Source organism: Leucopleurus acutus, assembly GCF_964270905.1.
Source record: "Leucopleurus acutus genome assembly, chromosome: 14".
Taxonomy (NCBI): domain Eukaryota; kingdom Metazoa; phylum Chordata; class Mammalia; order Artiodactyla; family Delphinidae; genus Leucopleurus; species Leucopleurus acutus.
The window spans coordinates 62,098,604-62,121,983 of NC_139156.1; the positions used below are offsets into that span (position 1 = coordinate 62,098,604).

Consider the following 23,380-nt stretch of genomic DNA (forward strand, 5'->3'; position numbering starts at 1 on the left):
AAGAGACACATTAATGGATATGCTTGTATGGGTATAGACAATTTCTGGGGACAAACAAACAAAAATAAACCACAGCCAACAATGGTTATCTCAGGGAGTGGGAATGAGTTACGTGCAGAAGAGGTCAGGCCCATGGAGTTTCTTTCCACTTTGTAAGCTCCTATGCTCTCTTATTTGTTTTTCTTTTGGCTGTGTTGGGTCTTCGTTGCTGTGTGCGGGCTTTCTCTAGTTGAGGCGAGCGCGGGCTACTCTTCGCTGCAGTGCCCAGGCTTCTCATTGTGGTGGCTTTTATTGTTGTGAAGCATGGGCTCTAGGCGCGAGGGCTTCAGTAGTTGTGGCAAAGGGGTCAGTGGTTGTGGCTCGCAGGCTCTAGAGCGCAGGCTCAGTAGTTGTGGCACATGGGCTTAGTTGCTCCGCAGCATGTGGGATCCTCCCGGACCAGGGCTCGAAACCATGTCCTCTGCAGTGGCAGGCGGATTCTTAACCACTGCGCCATCAGGGAAGCCTGTAAGCTTCTATGCTCTTTGAATTGTTTTTCTAAAAGCATGTATAAAATTTTAAATTTTTTTAAAGAAAATCAACTGAAGTAGGAGAAGGATACCAGTGGACAGTGCTCAGCACAGCTAGTGTCGGGGGCTTCTCTTTCTCTCTCTCTCTCTATATATATGTATACATATGTGTATATATGTAATATATTATATATCTATATATGTTACATATATGATATATGTAACATATATCATATATATGTAACATATATATGATATATACTTATATATGGATATACACGTGGATATATATTATATATACTTATATGTATATATATATTATATATATACTTCAGATACAGAATAAGGACTGGGAGGGACTGAGCCCTGGAATCTAATTTTTAACCAGTTCCCCAGGTGATTCTAACATCGCCTATGTTTGAAACCACTGCTCTAGTCGTAAATTTCAGAGATCAGGAAAAATTTCTCATGTGGTTGTAGTTATGATCAGCATGAGATAATCCAGCAAACATCTATCACAGCAACAGCAGCAAATGATAATAGCTCCCATTTGTGAACACTTCCTAAGTGTCAGGCCCTATGCTACAGGCTCTATGTGCTTCATCTCGTGGGTATCCTTGTCCTGTCCCTCATCTTAGAGGATATGCTTTCAGCTTTTCACCAGTGAGTTTAATGTCGGCTGTAGGTTTATCATATATGGCCTTTATTATGTTCAGATAAACCTACAGATGTTGGCCGTAGGTTTATCATATATGGCCTTTATTATGTTCACTGTATACCGACTTTGTTGAGAATTTTTGTCATAAATGGATGTTTAATTTTGTCAAAAGCTTTTTCTGCGTCTATTGAGACGATCGTATGATTTTCATTCTGTAATTTGTTAATGTGGTGCATCACACTGACTGATTTGTGGATGTTGAACCATCTTGCATCCCAGGGATAAATCCCACTTGGTCATGGTGTATGATCCTTTTAATGTATTGTTGATTTAATGTATTTTATTTATTTTTAAAATTACACAACATTTTTAAAATTAAATTTTTTGGAGTATAATTGCTTTACAATGTTGTATTAGTTTCTACCATACAGCAAAATGAATCAGCTATACATATATATATATCCCCTCTTTTTTAGATTTCCTTCCCATTTAGGTCACCAAAGTGCATTAAGTAGAGTTCCCTGTGCTATACAGTATGGTCTCATTAGTTATCTATTTTATACATAGTATCAATAGTGTACATGTGTCAGTCCTAATCTCCCAATTCCTTCCATTCCCTCTTCCCCCTTGGTATCCATACATTTGTTCTCTATCAATAGTGTACATGTGTCAGTCCTAATCTCCCATTCCTTCCATTCCCTCTTCCCCCTTGGTATCCATACATTTGTTCTCTATTTGCTTTGCAAATAAGATCATCTATACCATTTTTCTAGATTCCACATATATGCGTTAATATACGATATTTGTTTTTCTCTTTCTGACTTACTTCACTCTGTATGACACTCTCTAGGTCCATACACGTCTCTACAAATGACCCAATTTCGTTCCTTTTTATGGCTGACTAATGTTCCATTGTTATATGTGCCACATCTTTATTGATTCCTCTGTTGGTGGACATTTAGGTTGCTTCCATGTCCTGGTTATTGTAAATAATGCTGCTATGAACATTGGGGTGCGTGTGTCTTTTTGAATTATGGTTTTCTCTGGGTATATGCCCACGAGTGGGATTGCTGGGTCATATGGTAGTTCTATTTTTAGTTTTTTAAGGAACCTCTATACTGTTTTCCACAGTGGCTGTATCAATTTACATTCCCACCAACAGTGCATGAGGAGAAAATATTTGCAAATGAAGCAACTGACAAAGGATTAATCTCCAAAATATACAAGCAGCTAAATATAAAAAAAAACAAATAACCCAATCAAAAAATGGGTGGAAGACTTAAATAGACATTTCTCCAAAGAAGATACACAAATTTTAATATGTTAAAAATTCAAAAATTACAGATAAAGTCCTCCTTGCTTGCTGTCAATCCTACTCCCTTCTTAGAGATTGACCACTATCAGTTCGGTATGACTCTTTCTTGATTTTTCTCTATGCTTTTACACACATTTATCTGAATATAAATATACAATTTAGTATTTTTTAAGTATGTATGGGATCATAGTTATATACATTTTGAAATTTCGTGTTATTATTTATAGATGCTACCTAATTCTTTTAAACTGGTGTAAAGATAATACAGATGTATTGTTGAACACATATTCTTAATCGACTCTATGAGACATGTTCCTGAAATCTAATGTGTTGTAGGTAGCTGGGATGCTGATTACAAGTTGGAGAATAGAAGGGGGCCAGGCAAGAAAGGTAGGCAAGGATCAGGGCTTGCTAAGGAGACCCTGGACTTTAGGAGGCCCTCGAGAGGCACCAACAGTTTTTAAAACTGGAAAGGACTGTTATCTTATTTCCGTAATGGGTACAGAAGTATTCAAGGAATCCTGATGATCTGCAATGCTGTTTGATAATATCTCCCCCTCCCCGCCATACCCTTCTCATTAGGAAATATCCAAGCATATTTATTGAATGCATGACTCCTCTATAAATACTGGAATGGTCATGGTGTGATATGCCATTTGAACATGTTCCACAAGCATTTGCTGGGTGGCCCTACAGGAGGCAGTGGAGGGGAGTACGAAGTGGTGTAGTGGTTTCCAAAGCAGGGTCCAGGGCTCTCTGGAGGTGCTAGAGCGCCCTCCAGTGGGGCCATTAAAAATCTAGGAGATGATTTCCAAGTACCACTAGACTGTAAGACTCATGAGGACAGGGACCCTATCTCTTCTGTTCCCCTCTGTATTCTGAGCACCTAGCATATGTCCTCACATATAGCATGTACTTCATAAATATTGAATGAATTAATCTAAAAAATACAAATTCTTTCATTGCTTCCTAAAGGGAAATAAATATGTAGCAAAATATGACTATAATTGGGTATCCACAAACTAAAATGTATATTTTTGGACTTCCCTGAGAACTCTAATTCAATATTCAAAGTAGTCAAAAATTTTGTAAAGCTTCCACATTCAGGCTTCTTTTCTTTTCCTTTTTTGCACATATGGAGGGGGCTGGAATTTCTGCAATGTAAGGAAAGAATCTTTATTTTGTTGCATCCTTAATGCTTCTTGGGGACCTCGACCAATGTTTTTAAATTAAGAACTATTATTAATTATTCTACTAATATTAAGGGAGTATGTTGTGGGTGCTGGGTTAACCCTGTAATATGAATAGATACAAGAGTAGCTGCTAAACCTGTGCCTCCAAAGCCAGAGCCCAAGCCTGAAAAGACCCCTGTAAAGAAGGGAGAGCAGGGACCCAAACAGAAAAGTGGAGGGACTTCCCTGATGGCACAGTGGCTAAGACTCCACGCTCCCAATGCAGGGGGTCCAGGTTTGATCCCTGGTCAGGAAACTAGATCCCATATGCATGCTGCAACTGAAGATCCCACGTGCCGCAATGAAGATCCCACACGTGGCAATGAAGATCCTGCGTGCTGCAACTAAGACCTGGCGCACCCAAATAAATAAATAAATACTTTTTTTAAAAAGAGAGAGAGAAAAGGGGAAAAGTCGATGTTGGCAAGGATGGGAATAACCCTGCAGAAAATGGAAATGCCAAAATACACCAGGCACAGAAAGATGAAGGTGCTGGAGGTGCCAAGTGAAACCAAAAACTGTTTTGTTTTTTTAAAAAAATTTTTTTAATATTTATTTTTATTTATTTGGCTGCATCAGGTCTTAGTTGCAACACTCCGGATCTTTGTTGCGGCACACGGGCTCTTTTGTTGTGGTGTGCGGGCTCAGTAGTTGCGGCACGTGGGCTTAGTTGCCCCGCAGCACGTGGGATCTTAGTTCCCTGACCAGGGATGGAACCCGCGTCCCCTACATTGGAAGGCGGATTCTTAACCACTGGACCGCCAGGGAAGTCCCCTGTTTTTTTTAATTGTCGTAAAATACACATAACATAAATTTACCATCTTAACCATTTTTAAGTGTACTGTATAGTTTAGTAGTGTTAAGTACATTCACAGTGTTGTGCAACAGATCTCCAAAATTCTTTTCATCTTGCAGAACTGAAACTTTATAACCATTAAACAATTCCCCATTTCTGCCCCCTCCCAGGCCATGGCAAGCACCATTCTACTTTCTGTCTCTAGGAAGCTGAGAACTCTAGGTACCTAGTATAAGTGGAATTATATAGTATTTGTCTTTTTGTGACTGGCTTCTTCCACTTAGCATGTCCCCCAAGCTCATTCATGTTGTAGCATGTATCAGAATTTCCTTCCTTTTTAAGGCTGGGTAATATCCATTGTATGTGTATATCACATTTTGTTTATCCATTGATGGACACATGGGTTGCTTCCACCTCTTGGCTGTTGTGAACATTGCTGCTGTGAACATCAGTATACAAATATCTCTCTGAGACCCTGTTTTCAATTCTGTGGGTTATATACCCAGAATTATTGCTGGATCATATGATAATTCTATTTCCTATTTTTGAGCAACCTCTGTATTGATTTCCATAGGGGCTGCACCATTTTACATTCCCACCAACAGTGCACAGACTAGGAAACATACAATTAGTTTAAGAAGAATTAAGGTTTTTTTCCTAATTGCACTCTAGATTATGTCAAAGGGAAAACATTTAGAAATCTTAAGACTTTTACCTCTTCAAATTTTAGATGGATTGCTTTTCAGAATGATTTTTCTAATCAACATTTTATGAAATCCTCTAGGTGATAAAAGGCTAAACATTTACATTCTTCTCAAGAATTGAATGAATTTTTATGTATTAACACAGATGGTGTTCCAGTTTTTACCGTGCTCAATGCAGCAAGGGATCATTAATTTTCAGCATCCATGCCCTTTCGGCTCCCTGGTCTCTCCTCTCCTTCACAGCCACATTTCTAACGGCACTGGCCAGGGTCACTGCCCCCTTTCCTCCTCTCATGGTCTCTCCTTAGGTCACTCCAGTCCAGCATCCATCCCCATTACTCCTCTGAAACTGCATGGGGGTCCCCATGGCCCCCATGTTGACAATTCCAATAGGTGGTTAATTTTATGGGTCAACTTGACTGGAATAAAAAACACCCAGATAGCTGGTGAAACATTATTTCTGGGTGTGTCTTGTGTTTCTGGAAGAGGTTAGCATTTGCTTCAGTACACTAAGTAAAGAGATGTGCCCCTCACCAACGTCGACGGGCATCATCCAATCCGTTGAAGGCCCAAATGGAACAAAAAAAACACAAAGGGCAAATTCTCTCTCTTCTTGAGCTGGGACATCCACCTTCCTGCCTTTGGACATCAGAGTTCCTTGCTCTAGGACCTTCAGACTCTAGGACTTACACCACCAGCCCTCTGATTCTCGGGCCTTCAGAGTCAGACTGAACTATTCCACCGACTTTTTTGCTCTTTAGCTTGCAGATCGAAGCTCGTCGGACTTCTCGGCCTCCATCACTGAGTGAGCCAATTCCTTCATGTATCTCCTCTTATACAAATCTATGTATCCTATTGGTTCTCTTTCTCTGGAGAACCCTAACACAGTTGCTTTTCAGTCTCCATTTCAGTTTCTGAGTGCCTGTCGACCTAATGTTGAGCATGCATAGGGGAATAAGAATAGAGTGGGGAGAAGAATTACATAAAACTTCTCTGCTCAAACCCTCCATCTCCAGACCACTCACAAGAAAGTCCAAAGTCCTCACAGTGGCCTACAAGGCTCTAAAGATTTGCCCCTGTTGGGAGACAATTCTCTATGAATCTCTTATATTTCTGCACTTCTTGGAGCAGAGGTACTGGAGGCCTTTATTTCGACTATCTTTTCAAGGACGTTTATATAAAGAACAGCCTTGGAAGAGACTCTCCATCTGAGGCAGGGGATAGTTTTGTCTGCTGTCCAGTGTAATACTGTCTCCATCTGGGTCAAAAGTCAGCCAGGTTTGCCTGCAGTCCATTATGAAAGACTGGGGTTCCCTAAGCTCTGGGTTCTTCAGCTGTGATGCAAATCCACTCTATGGGCAGAATCCACCTGGGCTGCTCTGCATCACTGCAGAGTACTTGTTGGGGGGCAAGTGCAAAATACACAAACATGAAGCTCAGGCTTTGAGGTAATAAAATCCTTTGTCTCTGCCCCAGGAGTCTCGTGTTTGCCAGTATCCATGGAAGTGTGCCTGGCTAACTCATTAGGTAAACTCTCAGAACCTTCCCAATTCTTAACCACCTACCCCACACCTTTCTCACCTCACCTCCTGCTACTACTTACCTTTTCACCCTGCCTGGCTACGCTGGCCTCCCAGCTGTTCCTGGAAGCTGCCATGAACACTCCTCCTTGAGGCCTCTGCACATGCTGTGCTGTCAGCCTGGAACATGTTACCCCCAGATGTCCTTCAGGTCCTGTCCAAATGGCACCTTGGTGGGGCCTTCCTTGACTACTCTCAACAACAGCCTCGCCACCAATAAACGGGTCGACTTTTGCCAACCTGATGAGTGAAAATGGTATCTCAGTGAGTTTTAAATTTATTAACTTTTGTTATTTTCTGTATTTATTATATTTCTATTATGAGTTTATTATGATTAAAAGCCATGTGTATTTCCTTTCCTGATAATTGTGATTCTCTCCTTGTCTATTTTTTTTAACAAGTCTTTTTCATGTTAATTTTTCACTTGCCTATGATGTGATTACACACATTTTTTCTCGTCATCTGTCTTGAGTTTACGGTGTTATCACTGTTGCTGTTTTGCCATATAAAATATTTTTATTTTTCTGTGGTTAAATTTATCAATCTTTTCTTTTATGGCTTCTGGATTTTCAATCATAGCCAGAAAGGCCTTCTCTATTCCAGGATTATAAGGAATTCATCCATGCTTTTTTAAAATTTTTCTAGTACTTTTATGGTGTCATTTTTAAATATATATATTTTTGAATCATTTGGAACTTACTTGATGTGGCATGTGACTTATAAATTCAACTTTTAGGTTTTCTTGACAACCCAACTGTCCCAACCCTTTTATTATTTATTTTAAGCACATAATTGAAACACTTCTTAAAAACGTACTCTGAAAAAATTGCTTACGTGCATGACAATGCCTCTTTCACCCATTTTAGAGGTGGGTACACTGTAGTTTGGGGCATTTGTCAACTTGACCAAGGCTTCCCAGCTGGTAAATGAAATTTGCAGCTCTCCTGAGAATCTGCCTGTGTGCTCCCTCCCTCCTCCTGAGTCCCCCAAGTCATCCTTGTGGTTTGGAAGCCTCTTACCTTACAGCCAGGCTTCTAACAAGGCCCGGTAGTCCAACGCATTAACTTGCATCATTAACTTGCACCGGGGCCAACTTGTGCCTCCAGGTGTGCACACCGGGGTTCCAAGCCCTCTGGACATAGTTCCCCTGGTTTAGTCAAAGCTGGTGAGAGGCCTCAGAACATAGCCTGACCCCTTTCAAATGTGTCTGGGCAGGATTCACACTCAATGCAGAAGACCCACAAGATGAAAGGAGGGGGAAGGTGGAGAGCTTGCCTATCCAGCCCCCTCTGAGTATTGTTGGAGTTGCCAGGTGCCATTTTATCTTTTTAAAATTTTATTGTTTAAAATTAACTTTTGGGGACTTCCCCGGTGGTCCAGTGGTTAAGACTCGTTGCTTCCGATGCAGGGGGCGCAGCTTCGATCCCTGGCTGGGGAACTAAGATCCCACATGCCACGCAGAGTGGGCAAAAAATAAAAAAATAAATAAAATTAACTTTTATTGGAATATAGTTGATTTACAATGCTGTGTTTCTGCTGTACAGCAAAGTGAATCAGTTATATATATACATGTATCCTGTCTTTTTTAGATTCTATTCCCATATAGGTCATTACAGAGTATTGAGTAGAGTTCCCTGTGCTATACAGTAGGTCCATATTAGTTATCTATTTTATATATAGTAGTGTGTATATGTCAATCCCAATCTCCCAGTTTATCCCTCCCCCTACCCAGGTGTCACTTTAATTTTATTTCTGCATGTATTTGAGTTTATATCTGTACTTCGTTCCATTGGTTTGTGTGCCTTTTTGTGCACTAGTACCAAACTTTTAATTACTGAGGATCTATAATGTTTTAATATCTGATAGTGCTAGATCCCTCTCATTGTTCTGCTTCTTCAGAGCCTGTTTTCTGACTATTCTTGTTTATTTTTCCATTTGAATTTTAGGAACAAACAGGGTAGTTTAGAAAACACACACATAACACTCCCCTTTCACTTTGCCAACTGGACTTATGTCTTTATTGGTCATTCAAGTGGGGCAAAGGAAATACCCTTTTAAAACTCAAGTAAACGGGGTGTTTGTCTCGTAACCTGTCAGAGGAAACAAACTGTAATAAAAACACACACATAATAATTAATCCTATTAGTTCTTTTATAGGAATCAGGTTAAATTTGTAATTTTACTTACAGAAAATTGAGATCTTTATGATAGAGTCTTCCCATCCAAAAGCATCATTCATCTTTCCATTTGACTCAGTTTTCTTATCTGTAAAATCGGAGTAATAATACTAATCTCATAGGGCTGTCCTCAGAATTAAATGAGAAAATGCAGGTGAAGGAACCAATGATTTGGTTTGGAAGTGATTTGCCACTTTCTAGGGTATGAACTCGGGCTTCGTTACCACAGTATTCTGAACTTCGGTTCTCATTTGTAAACTGGGGATAACAATAGTATCTGCTTCACAGGGCCGTAATGAAAGGGTCAAATGAAATGAGGCCTGCAAAGTACTCAGTGCACTCGAACATAAGTACTCAATAAATATTAGCTGTTCTTCTAGAAAACAGGCTATCCCAGGGAACTGCGATTTAACGCAGAAGCTCGCTGGGATCCATCTTAGGTCGAGGGCTCTGAGGTCAACTCTTCCTTCCGATAACCTACCTACCTGCCGGTCGCCACTTCTGATTTTCCCCCAGCGTCTGGGAACGCACTCGGTCGGATTTGAAGCCGTCTAGGTCCCCCGCGAGACTCCAGGACGACGCCCCCACCCTCCGGGTCACGGCGCTGCCACGTCTCGCGATTCCTGCACTCCCTACGGGAGGAGGCGGGACCAAGTCGGGCCCGCCCCCGAGGGCATTCGTCTCGCCTGAGGCCCGCCCCTCCGCGGTCCCAGTCGCTGGTAGGGCGGCACCGGGTGTCAGAGCGACGTGACGCTGCGAAGGGGCGGGGGCGAGCACGCGCCCGGAAGTCCCGGGGGAGGGGGTGTTACGTATATCCGGCGAGTAGGTGGCGGTCCAGGGTGCTTCTGGGCTCTGTGCTCTGAGGGAGGGTCCAAGCCGCCCGCCGCCGCCGGAGGAGCCCCTTAGGCCGTGAGTCGGGGACCGCGGCGAAGGAGGGAGCCGGGGCCGGAGGGGCTGGGGTGGCCGGCGGAGAGGGTCGGGGCGGAGGCCGGCGCAGGCGGGATTTTGGGGGGGGAAGTGACACGCAGGCGGTTCTGTGGGGCCGCGGGACTCGTTCTGGGCGGGGACGGGCCGGCTTGTTCAGGTCTGCTCGGTCCCCTGCCGGCCTCTCGGGTATCGGGTCCATCAGCATTCCGCTCGGGGGTTTTGCAGCTGCTGGGCAGGATAACAGTTTTCCTGTCGGTACGGTGCGCTCTGGTTTACGAATCGGCTTCATATCCCGTCTCGGATGAGCTTCAGCCCTCGGTGGGGTGGATTGAAGTCCTTGATGATTATCCTTTTTTTTTAAATTTTATTTTTATTTTACAGATTCGGGGACTAAGGCTCGTTGAGGCACAGTGAATTGCCCAAGGCCCCGCAGATAGCAAGTGTGAGCGTTCGAACTAGATCTCCTGGCTCCTAGTCCAGGGCTCTCCCCACCCCCACTTCAGCTGTGTGTATCATCTGCTGCTGTCCTGGGTCGAACCCCGTGTTTTCTTCTTCCACTTCCCCCTTTTTCCCCTCTCTCTTCAGTGCATGGAAAAAAATCTGTTAGTATTCTCCCTTGTTCTCGTCTTTTCTCCTTTACCGCGGTGCATCTGCTTAGGTTTTGACAGGGGGCTTTACAGAGTTTTGCAATGGGGCCGACCTTTGACGTTTACTCTGCAGCCAAGCAGAGTTTCTTAGCTAAAAACCAGCGGCTTGCTACCCCCAGATCTGTCTGAAACGGTGTCTTCAGGTTGCTCTGAGCATGAATAAGAAGTAATGAGTATGTATAAGAAGTGATGCATAGATTTTTTATTGGTTAATTGTCAGTCTAGTGCTCCTCCTTTTTATTTATTTGAATCAGTTAGTCCTGAAATTTGCAAATGTTAGTTTTAGGTACGTTGGCAGTGCTTTTGTTGGTAGTTAGAGCCCTTAGATTGTAGTCTAATTTGCCATAAGGTGCCATAAGGTGGTAAAGTGGATCAAGGATAGAAAAGGAATAAAATGCTAGTTATTAATATATCGTTCAGAAGTTGTGATGAGTTGTAAGGAAGAAAACAGCAGGTTATCATCTGTGTAGTTGGTGGTTTAAGGAAGCTTTATGTTTTTTAAAGCATTTTTGTGATTTGCATTGGAATTTTATGTGATATTAACAGGAAGAGCTTTGGCTTTGGCATTAAAAGAGGAGGGTTTAAGTCCTGGCATTGTTACTTTTTCAGCTGAGCAGTCTTGGTTAAGCTAGCTAATCTAGGACCATCAGCATCCTCATCTTGTTAAATGAGGCTAAGGATTCCTACCTCATAGGGCTGGTGTGAGGCTGAAATGAGATATATGTGCAGGCACTGTATAAACTTAAAAACTACTCACGAGGGGGTACAAAGCCTAAGATCTCAAGGATGGAGGAGCCATCAGAGACATTTCCTTAACTTTGGGTAACAATACAGTGCAACTCTTTGGGTCCAGTAAGGGGTTTTATTATTTTTTAACATCACCTGAAGAGTTTCTTCAAGTACTTTCCGTAGATCATTTTGGAGGGAAGAATTATGGGACTTTTAAAGCAAGGATGTCAAGGGAAAATAAATTGGAAAGTCAAAGTAGTTCAGTTAACCGTGAAAAATTCCCTAAAATGGGCTGTTCCCCTTGTCACCTTGGGAGAATTTATCTAGTTGGGAATACTTCTAAAATGATGTAGTAAAACTTTACAAACTATCTAGAAAGTAATGATTGCAAACCAGTGTAATATAAATGAATATATAAGTGTTGGGTTTTAAAGTCGTAATCATTGGGAGTGACCTTAATGAGAGGTGCTCTCTAAAGGTGAGCCCTGCTTCTCCAAGTAGTAGACAGAGAAAATAGGGAAGGATGACTGGTTTGGTGGGATTGCAGAGGAGAGGCACATTGTTCTTTTACTTAACCTGCAGTGGAAACTTAAGCACAGGAACTTTGTAAGTATATTTAAGTCATTGGACTTCTTAAAGTAGAGACAAGGTTTCTGGACAAAACTATTATTTAACATACTAAATTTGGTTTTTCTGCCAAAATATATTTTGATGTTACTGAAGAGGGAAAAAAAACCTTACTTAGTATCCTTTTTTGGTTTTGGCCGCACTGCGCGGCATGCAGAATTTCCCTGAACAGGGATTGAACCCGTGCCCCTGCAGTGGAAGTACGGAGTCTTAACCACTGGACCACTGGGGAAATTCTAGGATCTTTCTATAAAATCTTTTTCCTTCAGTCTCCATCCCACCCAAACTCCCAAGCTTCATTCGGCCCTTCTATGGTAAGAACCATAGAAGATAAGCACTAAAGCAGTCCCTAAAGTTTACATGTCAGGCCACAGGCCTGATTTTAAAAAAACGCAGTAATTGGACGAAAAAGAAAATTAACACACACTGTCTCCATTTTTCAATTTCTTCTTCATCTAGCATTCTTTGAATGAAGAATATAGGTGGGTTTTTGTGGCTAACCCTTTTACAGTAAACTTCTGTTTACTTTTTTTTTTTGTGGTACACGGGCCTCTCACTGTTGTGGCCTCTCCTGTTGCGGAGCACAGGCTCTGGACACGCAGGCTCAGCGGCCATGGCTCACGGGCCCAGCTGCTTCGCGGCATGTGGGATCCTCCCGGACCAGGGCACGAACCCGTGTCCCCTGCGTCGGCAGGCGGACTCTCAACCACTGCGCCACCAGGGAAGCCCTGTTTACTTTTTTTTAAAAACAAAACTTCAGCAAATTTGTTTGATAACAGTTGGCCACCTTGTGTTCAGGTGTTCTTGCTGATGGAGAGGAGTGAAAATGAGGGATCATCCTTTTTTCTGCACCAAATCTGAGATACTGAGGCAGAAGTTCAGTGTGATCAGGACATGCTGACTCTGAGAAACCTTAACACCCACCATTAGCTCTAGATCCTACCCTCTTAACATTCAGAGGTCCTCTTGCTTATTCCCCAGTGTATGTAGACCTTTTAGGAGCTTCGGGTCATCTTCTGTTTTGTCTAGGCTTATGCGAAACAGTAGAAAAAGTGGTGTTAATATCAGTATTGAGGTATGTACTTGGCTAGGAACCTACCTCTATGCCCTGAATGAGTATTGTTATTTTAAGAAAGTCCATATTTGTAAAATGGGTTAGGTAGGTGTTGATTATTCACATTATGATCGGATTCTCTCATCTCTTCATGGCTCTCCATTATAGTGATATCATCTTTTTTTAAGTTGAGATACATATTATAAGAGGGGTTAAACAAATATTAAGAAGAGATAGCATTGGTAAATGGAGCAGTGCAAATTGTGCCAGCCAGTAGGATTTTGGTGACCTTGTTTTTTAGAGTTGTTTGCAAGGATGGGTTAATATGCTTTTCATTCAGGTTAATATGCCTTTATTCTTATTTTCTACTTAGTGCATCATTGTGACATTTTGATCCAGATTATTGATGGGGCTGATTTCCTAGAAGTTTTGCTAACTGGTAGACAGCAGTGGTGTATCTAGGGAATGCGAATGAGCAGCTGCCTGGAGGAGTGAATCACACAGCAAAAGAGGAAAGTATCTTTAACTCCTAGTCTTCTGAGTATCATAGATTGGAAACTTAGAAAACCAGAAGTTTGTGCAGATCTTAGGACCCCAGAGACTTCCCTCCAGAGTGCACAATCCTTTGTTTTCTTATGCCCCAAAACATGGGACTGTAAACATGCATCAGGGCCAGTGAATGAGAGTTAACTTCTCCAGAAATATACTAGCATTCAGAAAGCTAATGTTTGCTGCTTTCCTATTTTATACAGGTAGTAAGCATTAATAATGTCTTTCATCTTTGAGTGGCTCTACAATGGCTTCAGCAGTGTGCTCCAGTTCCTAGGTAAAGCCATTTCCTTGAAATATATCATAGGTTTCAAACTATGTGTATTTCCTGTAACCATTTAAATGTTGATACAAGTAGGCTTTGGTGTGTAGAGAGCAAATTATGTTAACTTTTGGTTTTTCTTTTTTAGGACTCTACAAGAAATCTGGAAAACTTGTATTCTTGGGTTTAGACAATGCAGGCAAAACCACTCTTCTACACATGCTCAAAGATGACAGATTGGGCCAACATGTTCCAACATTACATCCGAGTAGGTTTGAAAATACCCGGTGACCTTTTGATATTTGAGGGTCAGTGTCAGGGCTGTAGGATGAATCCCAAGTTGATTCAGTTCTGTTATTAACTGAAGCCCCAAAAGACAGCTTACTTTAAAAAAATTCCTTATAGTATACACTCAGGTCAAATACCCATAAATCTAAACCTCTGGAACTTTGTCACTATCTGTTCTCACTAGTCCTGCAATGGGACACATCTCCCATATCTACTTCTAAGGGGCAGCAAACACCTTGGAGGAAAAGAGACTTGTTGGCTTTTTAGGATTATTTAAGAATGTTTTCACCATTGTATCCTTTTCTTTACATAGTGAAAGCTTCATTAGGTTTTGCATTTGTATTGGATTAGAATACTGGTAGTTGGGCCTTGTTGGATGGAGAAGTTTATTTCCTTCCTTTATTTTTCAGCATCAGAAGAGCTGACAATTGCTGGAATGACTTTTACAACTTTTGATCTTGGTGGGCATGAACAAGGTAAGAGATGATTCAGTGGAAGGGTGGTTGACTTCTGGTTCATTTTGTTCCCCTTTTTTAAAGCAGTGTGTCATATATACCTTTTAAATTGCTTGAGATCTTACTTAATGAAGTTGTTTTATTCACTTATTTTTAAGTAATTTCAAACTTGCCAAAAGGTGCATAAATAATACAGAGAACTCCCCTCCTTTATAACTTTTGCCCAAATTTATTAGTCTCCCTCTCTGTGTAAAACATGTTAATATTTATTTTTCTTGACCCTTTTGTGAGTTCATCATGTTCTTTTACTCCTTAAATACTTTAATGCATGTTTCCTAATAACAAGAATATTCCCTTATATAATCATAATAATTATCAGACCCAGGAAGCTTTATTTGTCTACTCTATAGTGTATATTCCCTTTTTTTGTCATTTGTTCTAATAATCTCCTTTATAGCATTTTTCCTCTTATGCAAGATCCATTACAGTATCACATATTGAATTTAATCATGTCTTTCTTGTATCTGTTATTCAATGGAGTTAAAGTATGTAGGAAATTAAGTTGTTTGTAAGTAATTTTAAATTTGTCAAAAGTTGCAAAAATAATACAGTGACTATTTGTGACCACCGTGATCTGAATTGATTTTTTGTATACTCTCCCCATTTGGGGCCGTTGGTGGAACATTTTCTTCTGCCTTCTTGCTCTCCATTTGGTTCCCAGTTCTTGTCAGGTGTTTTGGAGATATGCAGAATGGGGCATCTTTATCCGATCAATGCCCACTTTACATTTGGCAAGACTCTAGGCTTAGGAGTAAAACATTTAAGATGTGGGAATAAATATTCTGGGAAGGTAGAAGAAAGAACCTATTGAGATTCTGTCAGGTTTACTCATTTGTTATTAAATTGAGTTGAGATGTCTCCTTTTGGAGCATTATGTTATTAGGTTGAATCTAATACAGTTTTTTTAAAAGTGTAGTTTAAAAAAAGTAGAATATTGGTAATTGTAAATGTAAAGTCAGATAATTTTAGCTAGAAGGCTGAGAAGAGATCCAAATAATTTTATAGTCAGTGATTTCATTAACGTGTAATTACATTTATTTTATTCATTTATTATTTACATCCTACAAAATCATTTATGTAGTATGAGCACCATCACATAAAATACCTATACAGAAGAAAGATTGAAAGAAAGTACACAGAAACATTAGCAGTGGCTGTGTATTGATGGAGGATTATAGATTATCTTGTTTCCTTTTTTTCTTTAATGAGCTTGTATTATTTCCATTTGGGTAGGGATGGGTGTATGGTCTCTTTTCTGCTGCTTTCAAAAGTATTTGTAACTGCTTACAAATTTAAATTCAGAAATAACACGGTTATAAGCTGAACTGAGACCATCTGGAGAATGCAGAAGGAGTAGGTGTTTTTAGACACCTGAACTGGGAATTGTGTATTATTTGGTGTGATAAATTTAGCTTTCAGGTTTTGATAGAGAAGGGAAATGCGTTTTTGTACAGATGGTCCCCAACTTAATGATGGCTCGACTTAAGATTTTTTGACTTTATCGTGATGCAAAAGTGATACGTATTCAGTAGAAACTGTACTTCAGATTTTGAATTTTGATCTTTTCCCAGGCTAGCCACGTATGGTATTGTACCATACATAGTCTCTCATCATGCTGGGCAGTTCCCAGTCAGCCATGTGATCCTGAGGGTAAACAACTGATATACTTACAACCATTCTGTACCAATGCAACCATTCTCTTTTCCACTTTCAGTACAATGTTCAATAAATCACATGAGAGATTCAACACATTATAAAATAGGTTTTGTGTTAGATGATTTTGCCCAACTGTAGGCTGATGTAAGTGTTCTGAGCACTTTTAAGGTAGGCTGGGCTAAGCTCTGTTTGGTAGGTATATTAAATGCATTTTCGACTTATGAGATTTTCAATTTACGATCGATTTATCGGGACATAACCCCATTGTTAGTCAAGAAAAATCTGTACATAGTTCTGTTTTGTTTGAGGAAAATTTACTTAACAGAAACACTTTTTCATGATAACCTAGCCACCATTTTACACAAATTACTAAAATGCTATACATTTGGAGGTTTCCTTTTTTTTTGGTATAACTTAAAAATTTTAACTTATGCAAGTAGTCCAGGCTCAATGTCACAAATTCAGTATACAATCAGTATTCAAATATGGGAGGTATAAGTGAAATTCCCCAACCTCCCCTTCCCAGTCCCACTCTTCAGAGGTAACCATTGTTAAATGTTTGATGATTTTAGACACCTAGAGATGCTTCCTTAATCATCCCATTGAAAGGACCAGAAACGAATGGCTTAGAAATTATAATACAATTAAAGTATTACTTCCCAGACCATTATCATTTCATGTCATAAACAAAAAAATAAAATTTATAGGGCACACTGGGTTAAATAAGGAAACTGAGGTAATTGGCCTGGGAACTTCAACCACCTGTCAAGCCTAGTCTCCCTATGGGCTGCGTGGATGAATGTGTCAGTACGCTTACACATTGGTTACTTAGGAACACATTGGTTACTTAGGACGAAAGTTATATTGAAAAGTAATTTGCATCCTGATATTTTAACTCAGAGGTTGCAAACTAAAATGGCTCCAGGGGTGAGGTAGGTCATTTAAGTGAGTGAAATTGGGAGTAAGTAGGGAGTGGTGGTAACTTTTTCAGACTGAAGAACTGAGACCTCATCTAAAGGGGTAGCCACCACTCAGTTCCGGCTGATTATTATCCATCCAGCATGTGGATAGATAGGCATGGGATTGCCAGATGTTGCACTTTTTCAGAAAGTCAGGCAGAAAACCCTGATTTTCAGATTTTAAAAAATCAGATTCAGTTCATGGACCATCAGTTTATATCCTCTGTTCTGACTTAATATTGGCTAGGGTTTGGAGAATCTATACAGAGTCTAATGCTATTGAAACCTGGCCAGGATTTGTCTACTTTATAGACCATTAGGTTATTCATTTTCAGTACATATGTTTTTAAATTGATGTAACTGCAAACTTTGTCTTTTAGCCCGTCGAGTTTGGAAAAATTATCTCCCCGCAATTAATGGGATTGTCTTTCTGGTGGACTGTGCAGATCATCCTCGACTCATGGAATCCAAAGTTGAGCTTAATGTATGTTTATATTTTTTCCTTTCTTGGCCTCTGTTTAAGAAATACAGCTCAGTAGTGCTAATACTTAATCATTCCAGTTAACATTTGGTAAAAGTCCTAGTTACAGGAAGAAAGTGTTTTAAAATCTAAGACATTGCTTTTCGATGTTCTGAGGAAACTTGGCTTGAACACGAGTAAATTAACTTTGCTTATATCTATCATAGGGTGACTCTTTGTGCAGTTTGCTCAGGACACTCCTCAGTTAATGCCTGTTTTCCCAGCATAATTAATGTCTTTCCCTTTCACATATCACATATGTTCACTGTTTATGAAGTGTTGGCATAGTGAAACCTTAAAGGAGATATTAGTGTTCTTTGCGTTTTTGAATCTGTGTTCTCAGGTTGTGCCTGCCCACTCTTGCACTGAGTGACTTGTCAGACCTTAATAGTCTGTTCTGTCTTCAGTTTCAGTCACGTGCAGTGTTTGATACTAACTAGGACTCACCTCAAGTTTCTTCCTTTCTCAACATTGCATTTTCTTGGCTTGATAATTTCTGTAGTGTTGCCTTTGTAATGCCTACTGTGTTACCCTGTGCCTTAGTCCTTCTCTTTGATTTACAACTCTCTCTCTGCATTTTTGTTCCTGGCAATTTGAACCTCTCAGGTTTAAGTATGTTTGTTGAATCTGAAGCTCTAGTCTCATGGAGAATCGCCTACAGGGCAGTCCTTCCCTTACTTGACCCCTTGGCACTGGTCATTCTCTCTCTAAATTCCCCTTCACATTCTTGGTTTTGGTGCTTTCTCTCTGGCTGATACTTCTCAGACTCTTTCACAAGCACCCGTTCCCCTGCTTAGCCCTTAAGTCTTGGTGCTTTCCCAGGCTGGTCCAGGCTTCTCCCATTCCTTCATCTGCAACCCACATGCCAGTGATGGATTTCTCTTGTTTAAACCTCTCTTGTGCTCCAGCCTCATACATAATGCTACTTATTAGAAACTCTACCTACCATTTCTGTTCTCCCAGAATGGAACTGTTCATTTTCCCTCATCTACGTGGACATGCAGTGAATTACTGTAGATTCCACCACCACCCTGCCATATACTAATGCTGGAAGGAACTTACTCAGACTTGTCTTTGCCCTACTTAATATTCTTGAATAGGTCTCTTACCACTTTGGTGATAAAATCCACAGATCTTTTGCTTAGCACATAAGATCTTTCATGATCTTTCCTCGTTTATTTCTTCAGCTTTTCTCTCTATTACCTACCTTGATCTACATTCCAAACATAGATAACAACTTGTTTTCCCTTGCGTATGCAGAAGTAACTGTCTCTGCCTGGTTTTCTCACCTGACCCTTACCCCATTTTGCTGGTAAATTTCTAAATGTCCTTTTAAGAGATTTCAGAGTTCAGGTATGACTGCTTCTGGGAAACCTTCTCTGACCTCTCAGACTGTTAAACTCTCCATCTTCTCAGTGTCTGTTGTCTTTGCTGATTTTCTTTTAGGACTCTCCCATCGGACTGTGAACTTAGATGGTAGGGACCTTGTCTTATTTCTTTGTGAAACCCCTGTACCTAGTAAAGCCTCGGGCACATAATACGCACTTTGTTAGTATTTAATGAATGAATGACATTCTTACTCTGATTTTGTGTAACATTTCCTGGAACTTGAGATGTTCAAAGTAGGTTTCTCTTCAACTCTGCTCTTCTTTCCTAGCTTTTCCTGTCAGTGAAATAGATTCCCAGGCTTGAAATCTCTGCCAGCTTCGACTCCTGTGTTATCTGTCTTATCATTTAGATATCAGTCTCTTCACTTTTTTCTCCAGAATGCCTGCTGCACTATTCATTACATGCTGCTAGCTTAGGTTAGATCATCATCCCTTACCTGAGCACCACAGGTAGATACTATTTGCAAATTCATTGTACTAAAAGGGTAGATTCTATCTAATAATTTCTGGATTGGGGGTCTTTGGGATCTCTTGTAGCTGACTTCTCAGACTGGCACTATAATGCTTGTCATCCCTTCCCAACCCATTTACTCTGTCAACACATGTCACCATAAATGCTTTAATCCAGCCAGGTGATACTCCATGTGGCTTCCTGAATTCTTTTCCTGCCGTAAAGCCATTGCTTATATTCTTCCTTCTTTGGATTCTGCCTGTCCACACGCTGCCCCTCCTTCAGAGTCCAGTTTAGTTTCCACATCTTCACTAAGACTTTCCTCAAGCCCACATTGCCATTTTATTTTCCTGAACGTCTTTTAATATTTATATTCTCTTCCTATTCATTGCCACACTTAATCATCCACTTGCCTTGCTTTGCTGACAGATGAATATAGAGTGAGGATTTCTTGAGCCAGGGATATGTCTTACCTTTCCTTTTTTTTTTAAATTTTATTTATTTATTTATGGCCGTGTTGGGTCTTCGTTTCTGTGCGAGGGCTTTCTCTAGTTGCGGCAAGCAGGGGCCACTCTTCATCGCAGTGCGCGGGCCTCTCACTATCGCGGCCTCTCTCGTGGAGCACAGGCTCCAGATGCGCAGGCTCAGTAGTTGTGGCTCACAGACCCAGTGCTCCGTGGCATGTGGGATCTTCCCAGACCAGGGCTCGAACCCGTGTCCCCTGCATTGGCAGGCAAATTCTCAACCACTGTGTCACCAGGGAAGCCCCTTACCTTTCCTTTTGTCTTCCTCTCAGTGTCGGAGATAGTGCTTTGTGCACATGGGACATCTAGTGTATATCTGGGGACTCTGGTAGTCATCTTTGAGGCTCTGTAGCCAGAGCCTTGTTCTTCTGGGACAGTGCTCAGGGGAGAGCTGAGGATGGCTTGTGGCTGAGTGATTTAGCTCAGAGTTAAGGTTGGGCAGTTTTGCTGCCTTGCAAATAGACACAGCTTTACATTATAATTGTTTTGCAGCTGTTAGGGGATTTCTAACTAATGTCAAGGTAATTTTTAGGGGCTATAATGTCAAGATTAACTTTTAGTTAATCACTCAGGTATAAATATGGTCAGATTTTCACTTTACATTTGATACCTTATAGACAAGTGAAAGTCAAAGTTGTTTTCATTATTTGGTGGGCTTTTATAGATTCCTCACTCAACCCATTTTTTATCTTGTCTTTAGGCTTTAATGACTGATGAAACAATATCCAACGTGCCAATCCTTATCTTGGGTAACAAAATTGACAGAACAGATGCAATCAGTGAAGAAAAACTGCGTGAGATATTTGGGCTTTATGGACAGACCACAGGAAAGGCAAGAGAAGAATCTTCAGGGGACATATTATAAAGGAAATTCACAGCTTGTGAAACATTCATGTTGTGCTATCTAGATTTTACTTGTCTTTCAAAAGTAACTGGGCTTAGTATTTGTTTAACTAGAGGTGATTTTAGATTCTCTCAAGGCAGGAGCATGTTCTTTTTTTAACTGTTTTCTAATGAGAGTTTCCTCGGGTATATAAGGATGAAGGAAATGGTAGAAAAAGCAAACTTGTCATTTTAAGAATTTTCTGACTGTCTTTCAAATCCAGTTCTGAGAAATCAATTTTGAAAGCCCTCCTTAGAAATTTTTTTCCACTGGAAATTTCAGATTATGAAGAGTGATCATTTATATCACTTTCCAAGCATTGAAATCAGCACTGGGTTATCCTCAGTGCTCCTTGCTGAAAGAGGTAGGACTGTTACCTCTATTTTGAAGATGAGGAAACTCTGAGAGTTATTGGCTCAGGTCTACACAGCAAGTCAGTGATGAAATCAGGAATAGAACCCAAGTCTTCCAGGTCAGTAGGTTATGCTGTTTCCAGTAGGAAGGAGAACCCTGTTGCAGAAAAGTATGCTTGGGAGAGAAAAATCTAGAACAGCCATAATTACAGGAATCTGGTCTTTTGGGCTTGGGGTTTTGGCATATTTAATTTTTTTAAATGTCCTTTTCTGGGATCTTTAACTTCCTGACTTTTTTGCATGGCTCCTTAGTCTTGCCTCTTCTTGGTTATCTAGTTCTTTCTAGAAATGCTTCCTTTAATTAATTAAGTTTTCCCTCTTACAGGCACATGAATTTTTAATTTTCTTAATGTAACCTGTCATTAGTGTATATTTCTGAATGCTTGTGTTAATGAGGATGTCCTTATGTCTAAGAAGTCCTGGATTTCTTTTGTCCATGAAAGAGCCTGCTGGTTCTGTGGGTCCCAGTGGCCTTTTTCTTGGTTTGCTGCCATAGCTTTCCAGATGCATGTTGGTGTGTTCAAAGCAAAGGCTCTTCACAATGAGAGGGAGAACCTGGTAATAGGACTGGGCTGCTTATCTGTCCTGAAAGCACAAACCCCAATGGCCTTGACCACATTTCTGTAATTAATCCCTACTCAGATTTCTTTTGAGGGAAAGAGAAAGTGATTTTTGTTGTCACCCTTTCAAGCTTTTCCACATGGAGACGCTAATGGACCTTTCTTGATCTTGCCTCCCCTAGGGGAATGTGACCCTGAAGGAGCTGAATGCCCGCCCTATGGAAGTGTTCATGTGCAGTGTGCTCAAGAGGCAAGGCTATGGCGAGGGCTTCCGTTGGCTCTCCCAGTATATTGACTGATGTTTGGACAGTGAAAATAAAAGAGTTTTACTTCTCTGGACTGATCCTATTCACAGCTTCCTCATGAACTTTTCTAATAGAACAAGGAAAGCTCTCCAACCATGTCTGGCGTTGAGAAGCCAAGAGTCTCTGTCAGCTCTCTCATCGCCCAGTGGTGACATGTGCTCTTCTCCACACTGTTGGGAGGTAACGCTGCCCCACGTGCTGGTGCAGGTCAGCACCCCGGGACTTGGAAGTGGCAGGATTTGCCAGGTAGAGCTGTGTGCCATCATGGAGCACCTGGAAAGAAAAACACGTCTCACCACTGTGGTTGATTTCAAAAGAAAGTGATTCTATTTTTTAAAGAAAGTGTTATTAGTGTAATTGGTGACCCTCCTAATAACTTTTTGAGTTCACAATTTACTTGGTCCAGAGTTTGCTTTTTTTTTTTTTAACTAGTGAATGGCATTTAGATACTTCATAAAATTATGCACAGATACACGTTGGAGGCCAGAGCTCAGTCAAATGAACAGCAGGCTGGTGAGAGAGGCTCCCCTCTCACTAACTGCCTTGTAGTAGGTGGCACCACCTTGTGCACAGAGCACTAGGAAAGGGCAGAACCCCGGCCGTGCAGTTAAGGCCAGTTCCCACAGTCTCGGGCTACCGTCATTCCTCATCCCAGCATGCATAGCAGATTGTTCACTGTGGAGGAGTTAATTGTAGAGTGGGTTGTTATTATTTTTACTCATAAAGTTACAAATTTTAGCCAGTCTTTACTTTTATGTAGTTGTGAAATTTCATTTCCCTCTGTAGCACCTTTTTCATTTTCAGTCGTAAAAGTGACTTTTGCCTCATGAAAGACTTGAGAACACATTCCTTGTTGTCACACACTGCAGGTGTGTCTCAGCCATTTTTGCAGATTCTAGGGGAAATTTTTCTGAATAGGAGAGTCACACAGGATGAAGTTAGCAGCTTAAGGCTCTTAATTCTGTGAGTTGAGAACTTAAAAATCTGGTATTGTAGCATTTGTTTGAATCTAGGAAAGATTCATTCATTGGGCTTTAAAATTTCCACTTGCAGAATTTGGTTCCTTTATTGGACTCTTCATGAGCTCTATTTTTTTAAATTGGTTATCAACTTATTTTTGATGTTAAAGGTTAACATCTGTAGCTTTTCCAG

The 23,380-nt window shown here is 40.7% G+C and overlaps 1 protein-coding gene and 1 long non-coding RNA gene across 3 annotated transcripts; one reads left to right on the forward strand and one right to left on the reverse strand.

Moving 5' to 3' along the window:
• Window positions 1-8,807: 8,807 nt before the first annotated feature.
• Window positions 8,808-9,548, reverse strand: LOC309971293. Its single transcript, XR_014326730.1, has 3 exons — window positions 9,457-9,548; window positions 8,982-9,059; window positions 8,808-8,884 (listed from the first exon to the last, which is right to left on the reverse strand). It is a non-coding gene; the product is annotated as an uncharacterized lncRNA (long non-coding RNA).
• A 221-nt stretch (window positions 9,549-9,769) lies between these two features.
• SAR1A (secretion associated Ras related GTPase 1A) lies at window positions 9,770-22,239 on the forward strand. Of its 2 annotated transcripts, XM_082854036.1 has the most exons (7): window positions 9,779-9,880; window positions 13,329-13,471; window positions 13,712-13,781; window positions 13,915-14,034; window positions 14,465-14,530; window positions 17,565-17,668; window positions 20,768-22,239. In XM_082854036.1, exons 3-7 carry the CDS (start codon window positions 13,724-13,726, stop codon window positions 20,930-20,932), a joined length of 513 nt encoding a protein of 170 aa, XP_082710162.1. In that variant the 5' UTR covers window positions 9,779-9,880; window positions 13,329-13,471; window positions 13,712-13,723; the 3' UTR covers window positions 20,933-22,239. The 2 variants fall into 2 exon arrangements, with proteins under 2 accessions (XP_082710161.1, XP_082710162.1); XM_082854035.1 differs by lacking the exon at window positions 13,329-13,471 and having other exon boundaries at window positions 9,770-9,880; window positions 13,708-13,781.
• The last annotated feature ends 1,141 nt before the right edge of the window (window positions 22,240-23,380 follow it).

What these genes read in the sequence shown, in the direction of transcription:
- SAR1A (XM_082854035.1), top strand. Translation starts at nt 13,724, where the DNA reads ATGTCTTTCATCTTTGAGTGGCTCTACAATGGCTTCAGCAGTGTGCTC. An exon ending in CAGTGTGCTCCAGTTCCTAG is followed by an intron (nt 13,782 to 13,914) that starts GTAAAGCCATTT and finishes TTTCTTTTTTAG; the next exon opens with GACTCTACAAGAAATCTGGA. An exon ending in TCTTGGTGGGCATGAACAAG is followed by an intron (nt 14,531 to 17,564) that starts GTAAGAGATGAT and finishes TTTGTCTTTTAG; the next exon opens with CCCGTCGAGTTTGGAAAAAT.